This window comes from Equus przewalskii, chromosome 15 (genome assembly GCF_037783145.1).
Source record: "Equus przewalskii isolate Varuska chromosome 15, EquPr2, whole genome shotgun sequence".
In the NCBI taxonomy this organism is placed as follows: Eukaryota; Metazoa; Chordata; class Mammalia; order Perissodactyla; family Equidae; genus Equus; species Equus przewalskii.
In genome coordinates this window covers 33,425,973-33,442,272 of record NC_091845.1, presented here as the reverse complement: position 1 = coordinate 33,442,272, position 16,300 = coordinate 33,425,973, and the positions used below count along the sequence as shown (strand labels likewise).

General features: G+C 40.4%; 1 protein-coding gene across 31 annotated transcripts in view; it reads right to left on the bottom strand.

Moving 5' to 3' along the window:
* ERC2 (ELKS/RAB6-interacting/CAST family member 2) overlaps positions 1-16,300 on the bottom strand; it is a 904,903-nt gene that overhangs the window by 635,952 nt on the left and 252,651 nt on the right. For all 31 annotated transcript variants that reach the window (XR_011526912.1, XR_011526913.1, XR_011526902.1 and 28 more), the window contains one exon: positions 2,924-2,998. Coding sequence is in view for 16 of the 31 variants with exons in the window: in XM_070574931.1 (XP_070431032.1) it covers positions 2,924-2,998 (75 nt within the window). In the remaining 15 variants the exon portion in view is untranslated. The remainder of the gene's footprint in view (positions 1-2,923; positions 2,999-16,300) is intronic.

The window sequence follows — 16,300 nt, the reverse complement described above, 5'->3', positions numbered from 1 at the left end:
CTGAGAAACACACACAATGTTCTAAGTGCAAACCTGGAACATACCTGCCAGACCAAATCAGGATCAAAATTAAAGCTTGGAGCTTCCTGCATGAAGATAAATCACAAATAACCATTCACTTAGTTTCCTTTCATTTTCCTTCAGGTGATGTTAGCCCTCTGGTTCAAGGGTTTAGCAGGAGATGTGATGGGTGCAAAAAACTGCCCCCCTGCTTTGCTGTAAGCAGATAGCTCTCCCCAGGGCTCACGCCACAGAGACACATTTTCACAACTCTACAGTCCAGAGGAGCACCTAGAGATCTACTAAAACTACCAGACTGTGATTCTAAAAGTGCCTGAATTGGAGCAAGATTTCACAGATTTTTACAATAAACATTTTTTTCAAGTTGATGCAAAGTATATGAGTGGAGAAGATGAGGGGTCAGAAGTTCACCCTCAGTTTCTCTAAGAAGCAGGGGACAAGTAGGGGTAACTTCTAAACCCTTAACTCATGTCATCTCCTCGAAATTACACATCCAATTCATTCTAGGAAAGCTCCTTTTAACTTTAGATTTTGCCAAGGCACTAGATGATACTGATGTTTAACCCAAAGGTGTGTAAGTGAAAACACAACGGTGTCTCAAGTTCCACCCCGCAGGTGTAAGGGTCAGTTCTACTTGGTAGTCAACCCTAAGGCTTGTAAAATATGGGTTTCCAATATTCCCTCCCTTTCCCAGGGATGTGATGTTAAAAATCGGATGAGATCACAGCCTCTGTCACAAGGTACACACCAGGCTAAGAAGATGACCCTTCCCCAGCTGCCTCTCTAACTCAATTAATCGATGTTGAGTATAGATGCTGATGGGACCCAAACTTCTCCACTGACAAAACAGAAGGCAGTGCTTTGTAAATTAACAGACATCCAAAAGATAACAGGAAAACTTCAGGCTCAGTTCCATGACAAATATATTGATCATTATTTGTCCTAAAAATATGCTGTTCTATAAATCAGCATCATTGGCATCCACAAAAGAAAAACTCCAGACTCAACTGACTGATAATATACGGATGTGAATTTGCCCCCAGGATTATGTTTTTATGGCTTACCAAGTAAATAGCCTAAATGCATTTTTTTATTTACTATATTTTTGTTTTCTAATAAATTATGTGATACTAGAAAAGTAAGCCAGAATCAAACAGATTTTCCACTTATAAATTCACAAAAAATATTGTCTTTGTAAAGAGACCTTTACCAAGAAAATGCCCACTGCCCTAGGAGGGATGTCACTCCTGGTTTTTCCAAAGATTTCTGGAACTCATTCTTTCTTTTTAAAAAAATGATAATTCGTTAAACAGATTTTATATACACCCTCTTTTCCACTACCAGTTGTGCTGAGGACTGAGCAGGTAGGTGTGGAGGTAGGCGGAAGGGTGACTGAGTGACTCTTTGAAAATAAATAAATAAAATAAACTCTTTTGTCTTTTCTTTTTCCTTTTTAAAAAGAAAAAAACAAATGTTAAAAACATTTTTTAATTTAAAAAAGAAAATGCCTTAACCAAGTATCAAGTTTGGTCTCAATGTGCACTGAGGATGAAATCTCAGGAACCACTTCCTACCAGGTGTAAAATAAGGTTCTTTTCAAAATAAGTTAAAGTTTCATAAACTCAAAACAATTGATGAGCCAGGATTAATAATTATTTTTTAATCCTAGTGATATTTGTTCCCATTGATGATATTTTTCAAACCAATTTGCTGAAAATGTGTTATGAGTGCCTTGACTCACGTAACCTCATTTGTGGGACATCATTTTAAAGCAAATGTTCTACATTATTTCCACAAAAAACCACTTGAATGAAGACATTGTCATTGACTAGAAAAATAAATCCTGAGTCAGAAAATTGTACATGCCAAGAACTCAATAGCTCGTATTAGTTTCTTTTTCCCTAGGACTTGGGAATTTTTTGGCAGACAATTCAAAATCATGTGCTACAAGAAAGACAGAAAAATAATTATCCTATCAGCAAGCTTCAGAATTCTCCCATAGGCTGAAGGTGACCAGCAAACTCTCAAGAGTTAAACTCAAGTATAGAATTACCACCATGCAACCATAGTTGTTATGAATTTTTTTGTCTTCATGGAACAATTTAAATCAAGAATTATTTATTCTTAAGATAAATACTATTTGCTTCCTTCTGCCAAAAACTGGAAGCAAAAAGACTTCAAATTTCTACATACTAACAAAGCAACTGGGTTTCATTTAGATCTGTTTCTTAAACATAGAGCATGGCTTGGCCATCATCATTTACTTCATCATTCTTTAAATGCCCTAAACCCACCCAGGAGGATCTCTGATTCTTTTAAATAGTGTATCTCTACGGCTCCACAGCTAAATAGGGTACCCTGTGAGTATTTCATAAATTATTACCACTTCCAGACTTGGTTAGTAGAAAACACTGGAGTCACGAGAAAGTATTATTCTTTGAAAAGTAAACTTTTCTGATCACATAATTTTAATTATTTAATCACTCCACTGAAGATAAAACAACTTCCCTTTGCCAAATCTTAGTTTCTCAAAGGTGTCTTTTCATTGTAATGTGAATGGGAGGAAATAAAATAATTATTCTAGCTTCAGAAATTTACTTTTAAAGCACACACAAAACCTCCCTTAGGCTTGAAAGCACCGGCCATGCTCTGGAAATGAACCCAGCTCCTTTCAGCCAAGGGATACTTGAGCCCTTTAGTCTTTTGCCCAGAAAAGGCATCCTAATTAAAGGGCCAATAAATTAAATGTACCCGGAAAGGCAAAAAGATCCAGAAGAAAAGCACCCACCAGAATGCCTAGAGAAAAACACAAGGTTTATTTCTCGTGTTTATGTTAGGCATCATCAAGTTAGGGCAAACTCTGGAGGCACAGCTGTTTTTGACAAATGTGAACAGCTCCTACCTTCATTTCAATGACAGTCTGGAGAGCCTTCGTCTTGGCTGGCTCCGGCTGAAGTTGACTTCTTCGGTGCAATTCCTGGGGAGGAACACGATAGAAATAAGCCTGACGGTTCATCCTTCCGTTACACCATGACCTTTACACAGGCACCACACAGCCCACCGAGCCTAGGTTTGCTGTGCATAGACATAAACAAGCCACAGGTGCCTCTTCCCCCACCCTCTTTAGCATCCCTCCTGCCTGGAGCCTGCGTTCCGGTGAAAAGCTCCTGGCACATGCGCTATTTCTGAAACTTCCATCAATAATTAATGTCAACTGTGACAAAGCCAGCAAGTAATCATAGTCCAAATACTGTTCAACACTGGGGCTGTTGCCCAGCCATCAAATCATAATTTACCAAATTACATTACTCTGTGCTCCCAATACAAACACAGCAAGGAAACGGAGGAAAGAAAATGACTAACGTGGTTGCAAATCCGCTGCATGCATGGCATTTTGCTACTGAGGAAGGTTTGAAATGAGCAATTTAAAACCTTTTCAGTACAACTGTGCCACTTTTTGGAGTGAACTGATCTGATGAAACTCTGTGAATCTCTTGCTTCCTAATTTACAGTTTCGGTCCTTGTTCAAAATCACATCTGTGGGTGATATGTTTATGCACTCATGATGCCAAGAAATTAAAATTGGCATTAATATCAACAGTGTTAGAGGGGAGACAAAAATGGGTAAAGCCAGATGTGGATCCAAGAACTTCTGGAATATGATGAATATTTCTTTAGGTAAAAAGCAAACAACATAATTACAATTTTAAGCTTGAAGGCTCACTTTCTGCATGCCTCTTCTCAAAAGAACAGTTCTGTCAAGGCTTTGGAAGGTTGCCTTGGCAGAGAGAAGAGATAAAGATAAGGTTTGTTCAGTTCATGCATTTATTTTCTTAATAATAATTATCAACAGTTTTATGAAAGTAGCCAACAACGGGAGTAAACAAAAGTGCTCACACATGTCCACGCTACTGAACCAAGTCACCTATGGAGTAACTCCATTAATTCCATTAATTCTATTGCTTCCAGAAAAATCACTTAAAGTCAACATGGAGTAATTCTAGGCCTTTACATTCCATTAGACCATGAACATTAAAAAACAAAAACAAAAAAACACTTTGGCCATTAGAATAGGAGACCAACATAATTTCTAGCTTTTTGCAAGTAAGGACATTAAAACTAACTCTACCCCCACCACTACCATCTACTATCATTGCTATTTCACAAAGATAAAACATGTTAATGCAAAAATTGTCCTAAGAACAGAATCCCACAATAAAAGATAGTCTTTCCCAAGATAAGGAAACTGGCCACCCCTTATCGATAAACTATTACATTGTTGTTAGTTTCCAGCAGCCCAAGAAGACCTGGTCATGGACCATGGTGCACATGTCTAGCGACCAGCACTGGGGAATCGCCGCTACAGCTCTGGACGATAGCACATTTTCTTCTCAAAGTCATCACTGGCACAAATCAGCAAAGCTGTGCAAAACTACTTCTCAACCTCCAATTTGAGAAGAATTAGAATTAGCGCTTTCTAATCATTCAAAATCGTCTCACATCAGTTAGAACATTTTTTCCCCTAACATATCCCTGGAAGGGATTAAGTCAAGTATTACTGAATCCATTTTATGAATAGAGAAACAGAAAGAGATCCTGTATCCTTTTGGAGGCCCTGGACTGCTAATCATGATCATTTTTAGGCTCTGTGGCAATGGCGGAGAAAGATTGGCCCTGTGCTAACATCTGTTGCCAATCTTCCTCTTTTTTTTTTTTTCCTTTTTCTCCCCAAAGCCCCCCGGTACATAGTTGTATATTCTTTTGTTGTGGGTCCTTCTAGTTGTGGCATGTGGGACGCTGCCTCAGCGTGGTCTGATGAGCAGTGTCATGTCCACGCCCAGGATTCGAACTAACGAAACACTGGGCCACCTGCAGCGGAGTGCGCGAACTTAACCGCTGGGCCACGGGGCCAGCCCCGCCAATCTTCCTCTTTTTGCTTGAGGAAGATTGTCATTGAGCTAACATCTGTGCTAATCTTCCTCTATTTTATGTGGGATGCCATACAGCATGTGCTAGGTCCATACCTGGGATCCGAACCTACAAACCCCAGGCCACCAAAGTGGAGTACGTGAACTTAACCACTATGCCACTGGGCCAGCTGCAAGGAATGATTTTTTTTTTTTTTCGAGGAAGATTAGCCCTGAGCTAACATCTGCCAATCCTCGCCTTTTTGCTGAGGAAGACTGGCCGTGAGCTAACATCCATGCCCATCTTCCTCTACTTTATATGTGGGATGCCTACCACAGCATGGCTTGCCAAGCGGTGCCATGTCCACACCCAGGATCTGAACTGGCAAACCCCAGGCAGCCGAAGTGGATTGTTTGCACTTAACCGCTGCGCCACAGGGCTGGCCCCAGGCATGATGTTTTTTAAAGCAGCTCTCCTGGGGCTGGCCCAGTGGCTGAGTGGTTAAGTTCGCGCACTTTGCTTCAGCGGCCCAGGGTTTCGCCTGTTCAGATCCTGGGCGCAGACATGGCACTGCTCATCAGGCCACGCTGAGGCGGCATCCCACATGCCACAACTAGAAGGACCCACAACTAGAATAAGCAACTATATACTGGGGGGATTTGGGGAGAAAAAAGCAAGAAAAAAAAAAAACTTGGCAACAGTTGTTAGCTCAGGGCCAATCTTTAAAGCAGCTGTCCTTTACTGAGCATCTACAATGTCCCTGGCACTACTTGTCTCTCAAGTCTCAACACGACCCTATGAGGAGTATGACCTGTGTGGTGAGTCCACTGGGCTGCTGGTAAACGTTTAACAACCAGCATCCACCATGGCCAACTTCAAGCTACTTAAGTGGCATCACTGATGCAGAGTTGGGAAGAGAGGCACAACAGCACTCCATCGTATAGTATTTCTGCCATGTGGACAAAATACATTTAATAACCTTGATAGCATATAGCATAGCAAAATGTAACAAAAAATTAAGAAATTATGAGTTTTTAATACAATTTCTTTAATTGTGAGCTTTGTATATTTAATTTAATTTGTAACATTACTTGCTAAAACACGTTTCCAATGTTCAGCTTTCTTGGGCCGATCCAGTTCCAGCACAACATTGAGCAAGTCACATAAGAACTTCAACCTCAAAAAGAAAGCTACTTAGCCCTCAACATTACTTCCAAGATAGCTGGATCACTGGACCAATAAAATCTCATAGAGAAAATGGAAAGTCAGTCACTTTTCAGAGTTGCTCTGCAGTAAATAGTAGGAGAAAGACATTTCACAGGTCACCAATTCTGATACCATATGGCATTAAAAGCATCTTAACGGAAAAAGCAGAGAATGACATTCATGATAATTTCATACCATAGCCAATTCCAGTTCCAGAATAAAAATCATAAGATAATTTAAGGAAAGAGGTTAAGATTGTATGAAACAAATAAAAATAATCAAGAAGCGACTTAGCCACACAATGAAAATAAAAAACATAGCGTAAAGGCATGTGCTGTTCTAATTTCTACCGAGAATGAAAATATTTTTCAGGGCAAACATGCAATAACAAAGCTAAACTTATATCAATAGTTTTGAAAAAAGTGGAAACAAAGTTCTCTTTGTTATAATTATAGAGTTCTCTTATAATATAAACCAGCTCAAAATCCAGATTGGACCCTTACCCTCTATGTCACTCCTTAAAAAAACAAAATAAAATCTCTAATTATCCAAGAATTATAATTTTCCTATCTTAGCTACATTATTTTTCAATCAATTCTGACTTCATAGTTTCTGAGGAGCACCTTTATTCCTAAGGTGTCAAGTCAGGTAAGCGAAGATTATAACCCATATGCAGACTTTGTGGACTGTCTAAAAGTCCCATCTCAGACACTTCATCCATCTCTCAAGATTTAGGGTCCTTAAAATGCTCACTCTGACTGTGGTAGAGAGGACCAGTTGCCCAAGAAAGATTTGTGCTCCTCTTCATTAGGGTAGAGTCGTTGTTAGGAAGCATCACCACCACCACCCTTGTATTGAGATGGGGCCGTGTAACTTATTTCTGGCCACTGGAACGTGGGTAAAAATGAGGAATTCAACTTCCATAAAAATCTCCTACCCTGTCCTCAACTCTCCCTCTTTTCCTGTCTGCTGGCTAAAAGTAAAGGACTCTAAGACTCAAGATGACAGCAGAACACCGAGATAAAAGGTACCTGGGTTCCCTGAAATGCCAAGTGAAAAGGCTGATGAACACCCACATGGGATGGTGGAGTACATGAAAAATAAACTTCTATCAAGTTAACCTCTGTGTTTTCACGCTTTATCTGTAGAGATGCCAGCTCTCTTTCCCTCAACTACTGCAATGGTTGCAAGGAAAAATAATACCTAATTAGCCCTGTACTGTTTGTTGCCTTTGAATCACAAAAGTGATTTTAATGTGCGCTTGCCAAATTTTTCTAAACAGACAGTTAAGATGAGTTGGTTGCTAGGTGCTCCAACTAACCCTAAGCATCTGAAAGATGCACCATTATGGACTGATCTTAACCAACTGAAGAATTTCCCCAGGAGTATCTGGTGTAGGTATGGAGGATGTACAAGATTTTACTTACTCCAGCAGTTTTAAAATGACAGTATTAAATCATCAAGTGCAGTGAGACTTAACACTTTTCTGGGTCATCGATCTCTCTAAGAATCAGATGGGAGGTGTGGATTCTCTCCAGAAATGGGAACAAAAGTACACACAAAAACGTACTGTGTACCATTTCAGCTGGTTCATAGGGCCTGGTCCACAACCCGCGAAGTTCATCTTTGAACCAGACTACAGCCTAAAAAACACTTATTCAGGGGGCCTGCCCAGTGGCGCAGCGGTTAAGTGTGCACGTTCCACTTCGGCGGCCCGGGATTTGCGAGTTCAGATCCCAGGTGTGGACAGGGCACTGCTTGGCAAGCCATGCTGTGGTAGGCTTTCCACATATAAAGTAGAGGAAGATGGGCATGGATGTTAGCTCAGGGCTAGTCTTCCTCAGCAAAAAGAGGAGGATTGGCAGCAGATGTTAGCTCAGGGCTGATCTTCCTCAAAAAAACCAAAAAACGAAAAAAACCCCACTTATTAAGAGGAAAGAGCATCACATGGAGAGTCAGGAGTCAAGAGCTTGCAGTCCCAACCTGAGACCTTGGGTATGCCCCTTCTCCTCTCTGATCTGTAGAATAAGAGGCTTTATGAGTAGGTTTCTAATGGCCTTTCCAGCTCTGAGAACACACAAATTTTTAATAGGCAGCTGATTCTGAAATGTTGATCTCTGGCTGGTATTTCAAGTCACACCCATTCTCAGTTTTAAAAGCAGAGTAAAAATAAAAGAAGAAAATTGGCAGCATCACAAAATTTAATGTCTTACTGTGCCACTGATCTCCAGGTTATATGTTTTCCTATAATTTCACAACTAGGTTGGCCTTAGCTGGTCTAAAGCTGCCAGTTTCTCCAGGTGATCAACATGGAAATATACCAAGAACTCCCAATTTTGAGCATGAAATCTCAAGTGATTCATCAGGATGACATTTCTTGGCAGTTAATGAGAGTCGAGAGTCTAGTGAGTTAATCTGGATGGACAGTAGCTTCCAAGATGAGCCTGGCAGAATAATGTTCGCACACACCATATACTTCCTTCAGTAGACAAAAAAAAAATCAAAACTTAACTTTCTTTCCAAAGGTAATTTACTATTTTTATCTGGCCTTTTTCCCTTACTTTTCTGGTGCTCTATTGTGTAACAAACCACCTCAAACTTAGAGGTATCAAACCACCACCATTTTATGATGCTCATGAGTTCTAGGTCAAGAATTCATAAAGGATAGAGTAGGGGTCACTTGTCTCTACAGTGTGATGTCAGGGGGCTGCAACAGCTGGGGCTGGTGGACTCACTTCCAAGATGGTTTCTTCACTCATATATCTGGTACCTTGGCTGGAAAATTACTTGAAGACTGGATTTAGCAGGAATTGTCAACCTGAGAACCTATATACGGCCTCTCCATGTGGCTTGGGCTTCCTCACAGCATGACGGCCTCAGGGTAATCCAACCTCCTATGTTCAGATGTACAGACTCCAAGAGCAAGTGTTCCAGTGAATAAGCCAGAGATTGCATGACCTCTGATCACCTAACCTTGGAAGTCTCATAGCATCACTTCTGCCATGCTCTGTTGGTTGAAGCAATCACAAGCCTGCTCAGATTCCAGGGAAGAGCACCAAAGAATTTGAAGGCATATTTTAAAATTCCCACTCTTAAGGAACAAAACCAATCTGAGAAACTGACAGGAAAGTAACACTATGATCTCAAACATCAACTCACATCAGTCTTAAGATACGGCAGATTCATATACTCAAATAATAATTTGATGCAGGGGATACAAGAAATACAGCAGTGAACCAAACAGACAAATATCCTAGCTCTCATGGGTTTTTTATTTCAAATTCCAATGGGAAAGAGGCAAAATAGTTTTCAAAGGAGATCAAATCAGTTTGTCATAAGTGCTGTAAAGGAAAATAAGTCAAGAAGGTGGAACAGGACATGTTAGGTAGGAGGGGGATCAACTGCGATTTGAAATAGGGTGATCAGGGAAAGCTTCACAGAAGGGTGACATCTGAGCAAAGAGCTAAAGGAAACAGTTGTGCAGACATTCCAGGGAGAGGGAATAGCAAATGCTTAAGTGCCTGGCTAGAGCTGCGTAAGGGATGGGGAAAGCACTAGGTCAGAGAAATGCAGGGGTGGGGGGTGATGGGAGGATGCATCCTACATGTGGAGTCCATTCCATGGACACTGATTTTATCCTGAGAAAAACAGGTAGCCACTAGAAGGTTCTGAGCAAAGATAAACTATGACATGATGCACTTCCTTAATGGACTACTCCAGCTGTTGGACTGCACTATGGTTTGAGGTTGAGGGTTTGGGGGTAAGGGCAGAACCATAGGAACTAGTAAGAAGCAACTGGAATAACCCCAGCAAGAGATGACAGAACCTTGGACCAGGGAAGCAATGAGAAGAAATTGAGTTTGGATATGTTTTGAAGGTGAGACTGACTTGAGTTTCTGATAGATTGCCTAGGGACTAAAAAAAGAGGGAAGTAAAAGATGACTTCAAGGCTTCTAGCCTGAACAAGAGGAAGAATGGAGGTGGAATACCAAGATAGGGAAGACTGGGGTGGGGAAGTGGGAGTTATGGGAACCAAGAGTTTGGTTTTGTATGTGTAAAAGATGCTATTAGACATTCAAGTGGAGATGTTGAGTAGGCGGTTGAATAGATGAGCATGGATTTGAGGGGAGAAGTAAGAGCTACAGTTACAATTTTGAGATCAGTGAATAGACAGCACTTAAAACAGTGAGCCTAGATAAGATCAACTCGGGACTGAGTGTAGAGGAGACGACTGAGCCCATGGGCAATCCGACATTATGGTGTCTGAGAAGTGAGAAGGAAACAGCAAAGGAGACTGAAAAGGAATAGCCAGTGAGGTAGGAAGAGAACCCGGAGTGAGGCATCCTGGAAAGCAAGCGAAGAAAATGAGTCCAGGATGTAGGAGTGGCCACCTTATCAATTGCTGCTGAGGGGTTAACAGGATGAGGCCAGAGGATTGACCACAGGACTTAGCAACACACAGGTCATTAGTAACTTCAACTACAGCAGTTCTGATGGATAGTGTGAGTGAAAATTTGACTAGCATGTGCTGTTGGGAGAATGGAAGAAGAGAAAAGCCTCAGGCTACTATATTTGCACAGTGTACTATTTAAGTGATCACTTCTTTTATCAAAATTCTGTTTTAGAGGGGCCGGCCCCATGGCTGAGTGGTTAAGTTCGCGTGCTCTGCTTCAGCAGCCCAGGGTTTCGCCGGTTCGGATCCCGGGCGCAAACACGGCACCACTCATTAGGCCATGTTGAGGAGGCATCCCACATGCCACAACTAGAAGGACCCACAACTAAAAATATACAACTAGGTACCAGGGGGCTTTGGGGAGAAAAAGCAAAAATAAAATCTTAAAAAGAAAATTCTGTTTTAGATTTGTGCACTCATGTTCTAGCAGCATTATCACAACAGTCAAAAGGTGAAAGCAACTGAAATGTCCATCAACAGATAGATGGATTAACAAAATGTGGTGTACAAATACACTACAATATTACTCAGCCTTAAAAAGGAAGGGAATTCTAATGGTTGAACCTCAAGGACATTATGCTTAGTGAAATAAAGCAGTCACAGAAAGACACATACTGTATGATCTCACTTATACGAGGTATCTAGAGTAGTCAAACTCATAGAAACAGAAAGTAGCATGGTGACTGCCAGGAGCTGAGGGTAGGGGAAAATGGGAAGTTGTTTAATGGGTACAGAGTCCAGTTTTGCAAGATTAAAAAGTTCTAGAGATTGGTTGCACAACAATGTGAACATACTCGACACCACTTAACTGTACATTTAAAAATAGTTAAGACAGGGGCTGGCCTGGTGGTATAGTGGTTAAGTTCACACACTCCACTTTAGCAACCCAGGGTTCATGAGTTCAGATCCCAGATGCAGACCTACATACCACTCATCAAGCCATACTGTGGTGGTATCCCACATACAAAAAAATAGAGGAATAATAGCACAGATGTTACCTCAGCAATAATCTTCCTCAAGCAAAAAGAGGAAGATTGGCAACAGATATTAGCCCAGGGCCAATCTTCCTCAAGCAAAAAGAGGAAGATTGGCAACAGATATTAGCTCAGGGCCAATCTTCCTCACCAAAAAAAAAAAAAAAAACCCAAGAAGTTTAAGTTTTATGTTACATGTATTTTACCACAATTTAAAAATTTTTTTAAACTGTAAACATAACAGAAACTGTTGATGTCCCACAACCTTGCCCATCTCCATTCTTCTAAAGAGAAACTATCATCTTAAAGTTGGTGTCTATCTTTTTCATGCATGTTTTCTGTGCTTTTATTACATACGTATGTCCTCCTAAATTGCATAAATCTAACAATAGAGTGCATTCATTTTTAATTTACATAAATTCCAGCTGTCCATATTGCATAGAGCTTTTGCATTCTGGTTTTTATCTCAATAATATTTACGTTTTTAGACTTATCTGTGTAAATAACTGTTTCCTATGCTTTTTTTTCCATTACAAACAAGGTTACCATAAACCTCTTAGTACATGAAAAGAACAAACTCTCTTTTAGATATCTGTATACTCTTAAATGCATCAGTATACTCTTAAATCTGTATACTCTTAAATAATCTTAAATAAATCTCCTCTTTCTGAAACATTTTGTTTCTTCTGCTTGGAATAATGTACCACCCTTTTATTCCCTTTTTGTCTACAGGGATCAGCAAACTACAGCCCACAGGCCAAATCCAGCCCACTACTTGTTTTGGTAAATAAAAGTTTATTGAAACACTGGTATACCCATTCATTTACATATCGTCTATGTTTGCTTGCATGCTACAGTGGCAGAGTAGTTGTGACAAAGACCATATGGCCTCGAAAAACTGGAATTATTTACTATCTGGCCTTTTACAAAAAAAGTTTGTTGACCCCTGGTCTAGAATATCTTCAATAATCATCCTAGCCATCTCAGAAAAAACACCAATTCATCACATGGTAGTTTAAAATATGTCCACAAATTCTTTGACATTCCCTTTATAAGGTGAAGCCTAAGTATCTTCCCCTTGGCTGGGGACTGGACTTAGTAACTCACTTCTAACAAATAGGATAGGATAGAAATAACATGTGTGATTTCTGAGGCCTAGTCATAAAAGACACTATGGCTTCCTTCTGGCTTACATTCTTGGATCACTTGTTCTGGAGGAAGCCAGCTGCCACAAAATGAGGACACTCAAGCTGCCCTATGGAGAAGCCCATGTACCATGAAACTGAGGTCTCCTGCCAAGAGCCATGTGAATGAGCCATCATATATAGATCGTCCAGCCCTAGTCAAGCCTTTGGATGCCGGTAGCCCTGCCCAACAGTCTGACTGCAACTTCATGAGGGACTCTGAGCCAGAACCACCCAGCTAAATGATCCCTCATTCCTGACCCACAGAATCTGTGAGATAATGAGTGTTTGTTGTTTTAAGCCACTAAGAAATTGAGTAATTTGTTATAAAGCCATAGATTACAAATATGTCACAGAAAGGCCATTAGCTGACCTTCCAGTCTAGTCTACATCCTGCACCCTCATATATACTCATAACATTGTATCCTTTTACTTCATATCATTGGATATCTCTGCAATTTTCACTAACTTATAAAATTAATGGATTCATGTCTGTGTTCACCATTAAACGGTAAACTCCATGAGCACAGGGACTCCGTATGCCCATTATATTCTCAATAACTAACGTAGTGCCTCCCAAGAGTAAGTGCTCAATAAATATTGATTGACTGATTAAATGAAACAGTGCAAATGACATTGTACTTATAAGCCTGGAAGTTCTATTAAAGCTTTTGATCGAAAGGAATCGGATGTGAAAGATGATATTAGCAATAGTTACCTATACATCGCTATGTGATAAGCATTCTCCCAAGCACTTTATAAATATTAACTTGTTTAACCCTCACAATAACTTCTTTAGGTAGGTACTATTATTCTAGGAGTTTTCACTCAAAGAAACGTTAGCATAGTGCAGTTAGTAACTTGCCCAATCTACTGCATTGCACCGTTGGACTTTACCTCAGGCAGTCTGCTTCAGGGTCTCTGCTCCTAACTAGCGTGCTGTACTGCCCACGTCTCACCAAGTGACTTTGATTTGATACTTGAAGTTGACACCTACATCTCCATTGGCTTCTTTCATTGTAGTCACCTCCCTATTTGAGCTAGTCTTCCATTTCTCACTCTTTTCTTGAGTACTTGAAAATCTAAAGAAACATCTCAATAACAGTTGTCTGGTACTGATATCCGTATTAAATATTAAAACTTAAATGGCAAACATGGTTAGACACACAGAGTGGAGTTAAAAACAATTACTTTCAAATACTAACAACTTTCTCAACCTCTGACAGATCAAGCATTAAAAAATAATAAAAGATTTAAATGATAGAATTAGTAAGGCTGACTTAATAGACAGTTACACTGAACTTCGGATCCTAAGACTTCCATTTCAAGACTCAATGGACAATTTAAGCAAACTGATCACATACCAGACCACCAAGGAAAACCTCAAATGGATTCCAAAGGCAGACATGATAATAGGCCACATCCTTTGCCCATACATAACAAAACAAATTGATAACAAAAGTTAAAAATGAAACCTCACTATTTGGAAAGTAAAGCTCACACAGCCTTAAAATTCATCCTCTATAGTTAGGCAGATCCTTTCCTCTCCACAAGGTGTGTGACCTTGGGCAAGTTCCTGAATTTCCTCCGATCCTCAGGATGGTGAAGTTGAAATGAGCTAAGATTGTGAAGTACTTGGCTGGGCTGGCACATAGTACACTCTCAATAATTGCAACGCATCCTTATTATTGTTGTTGCTCCTGAGTGGTTATTAGTGTTCCTGAAAGTATATTAGAGAATGCAGCCTGGCAGAATACCTTTCCTGCCCACTTGTTCTGTGGTCTGATACTGACCACCATTAAGGCATTGCCACTGGCTCTGACTAACTCAATTCAAGGATTGCTTACTGAAGCCCCACTGTGTGCCAGGTAAAAAACACGAAGAATCCCTGCCTTCACAAAGCTTGCATTCTAGTACAGTCACTCTCGATGGAGGTGATATCATGCCTAGAGGGTTTGGGGGTCAGCAAGTTTCCCAGTGTTGTTGGAGTGGAGAGAGTGATGAATAGATTGCTGGGAGATAAGGCCCAAGAGGTCAGGGCTGGAGAGAGAACAGATTGTATAAGGACATATAAGTCTTCATAAGATCTTGGCCTTATACAAAAGCCTGCAAATTCTAGAGAGATGGGGAAATAGTTTCCATGGAAACAGATAAATACGATATAAACTTATTGTTAACTTATTTTTCTAGTCTTCACAAAAAAAAATGGACATTTGGGAGCCTGAGATCATACCATCTGAATCTCTGCACACGCACATTTCCCCTTAGTTTGTTTTAATGCATGACTTACTCCTTTTGCTAAATCTGCATTAAAGATGGTTTGACAGATTTATCTTGGTCCTTTGGATGCTATGATCCTGGGAAGCATAGAAATTAACAGAATGAGATGCCAGCTCCTAAATACTTGGCTAGTGGTTTTAGCAATGTCCTAGGAGAAATAATGACAATTAAGTATTTAATTCAATAATTACTGAGCACCTAATACATGCTAGGCAATGCAGAGATAATAAAGATAAGTAAAACACTATGCCAGGTCTCAAGGAACTTGATTGTCTAGCGGAAGAGGAAGTACAAACTAGAATATAAGACCACAGAGTAACAGCAGCCACCACTTAAGGAATGCTTACCGTATGCCAAGACCTATGCTTCCCATCTAGCCACTGGTTGGATTTGCCTAGCTCGTTACAGATAGGAGTTACCACACCCATGGGAAAACTGCTGCAGACACTCACACTCAGAGAGTTAAGGTACGATGCCCAAGATCACAGAGCTAGTAAGATTTGAGAGTGTGACCAAGGTGTCTGACACCTAAACTCACATCCTTACTTAATAACATAACACTTGGTTTACACTGCTATTTTTTCTCACTCTTAAACATCTAAGATTTTAACAGTTAGCTAAATCTGACTTCTGGTTTGTTTCTCAGTTCCCTGATAGGACCTCACCCATTTTGAACAACCTGGTATAAGAGAGAATGAGAGGCAAGCATACAGGCCTGATGACAGAAAGAGGGCTACGGAGAGCTTCATGAAAGAGTATGTGTAGATGGCTAATCTTTAACCATCTTTGGAGTCCTCTGTTAGACTCCTCTGTTGGACTCCTCTGTTTCTGAGCTGAAATACCTCTCCTTGAAAGTTATATACACAGGCCTCTGTTCTACTCATTTGGGAACATAAAGAACAAAGAGAATCCATCTCTCCCATGAGAATAGCTTCCTGGTCCAAAGTCTTCCTTACTAAGGAGTCATTATTCTATCCACTGTGTCTTACATGGCACAGTGTTGCCATATAAGTGCTCTCCGCAGCATCCTGGTCGTTCACCTCAGCCTATGCAACTGATCTCATCTGGTTTTGGAAGCTAAGCAAGATTGGGCCTGGTTAGTACTTGGATGAGAGAGCACCTGAGAAAACTGGGTGTTATAGGCTTTTAGTGTGGAGCCAATAACCACAGATAATTATTCGCAGGCCTTGAAACCTAATGGAGTTTGCCCAGCTGGATTTCAAAACTGCATTGAACTAGCCACTCCATTTTACCTTCCATTTCTCCTCTGTTTG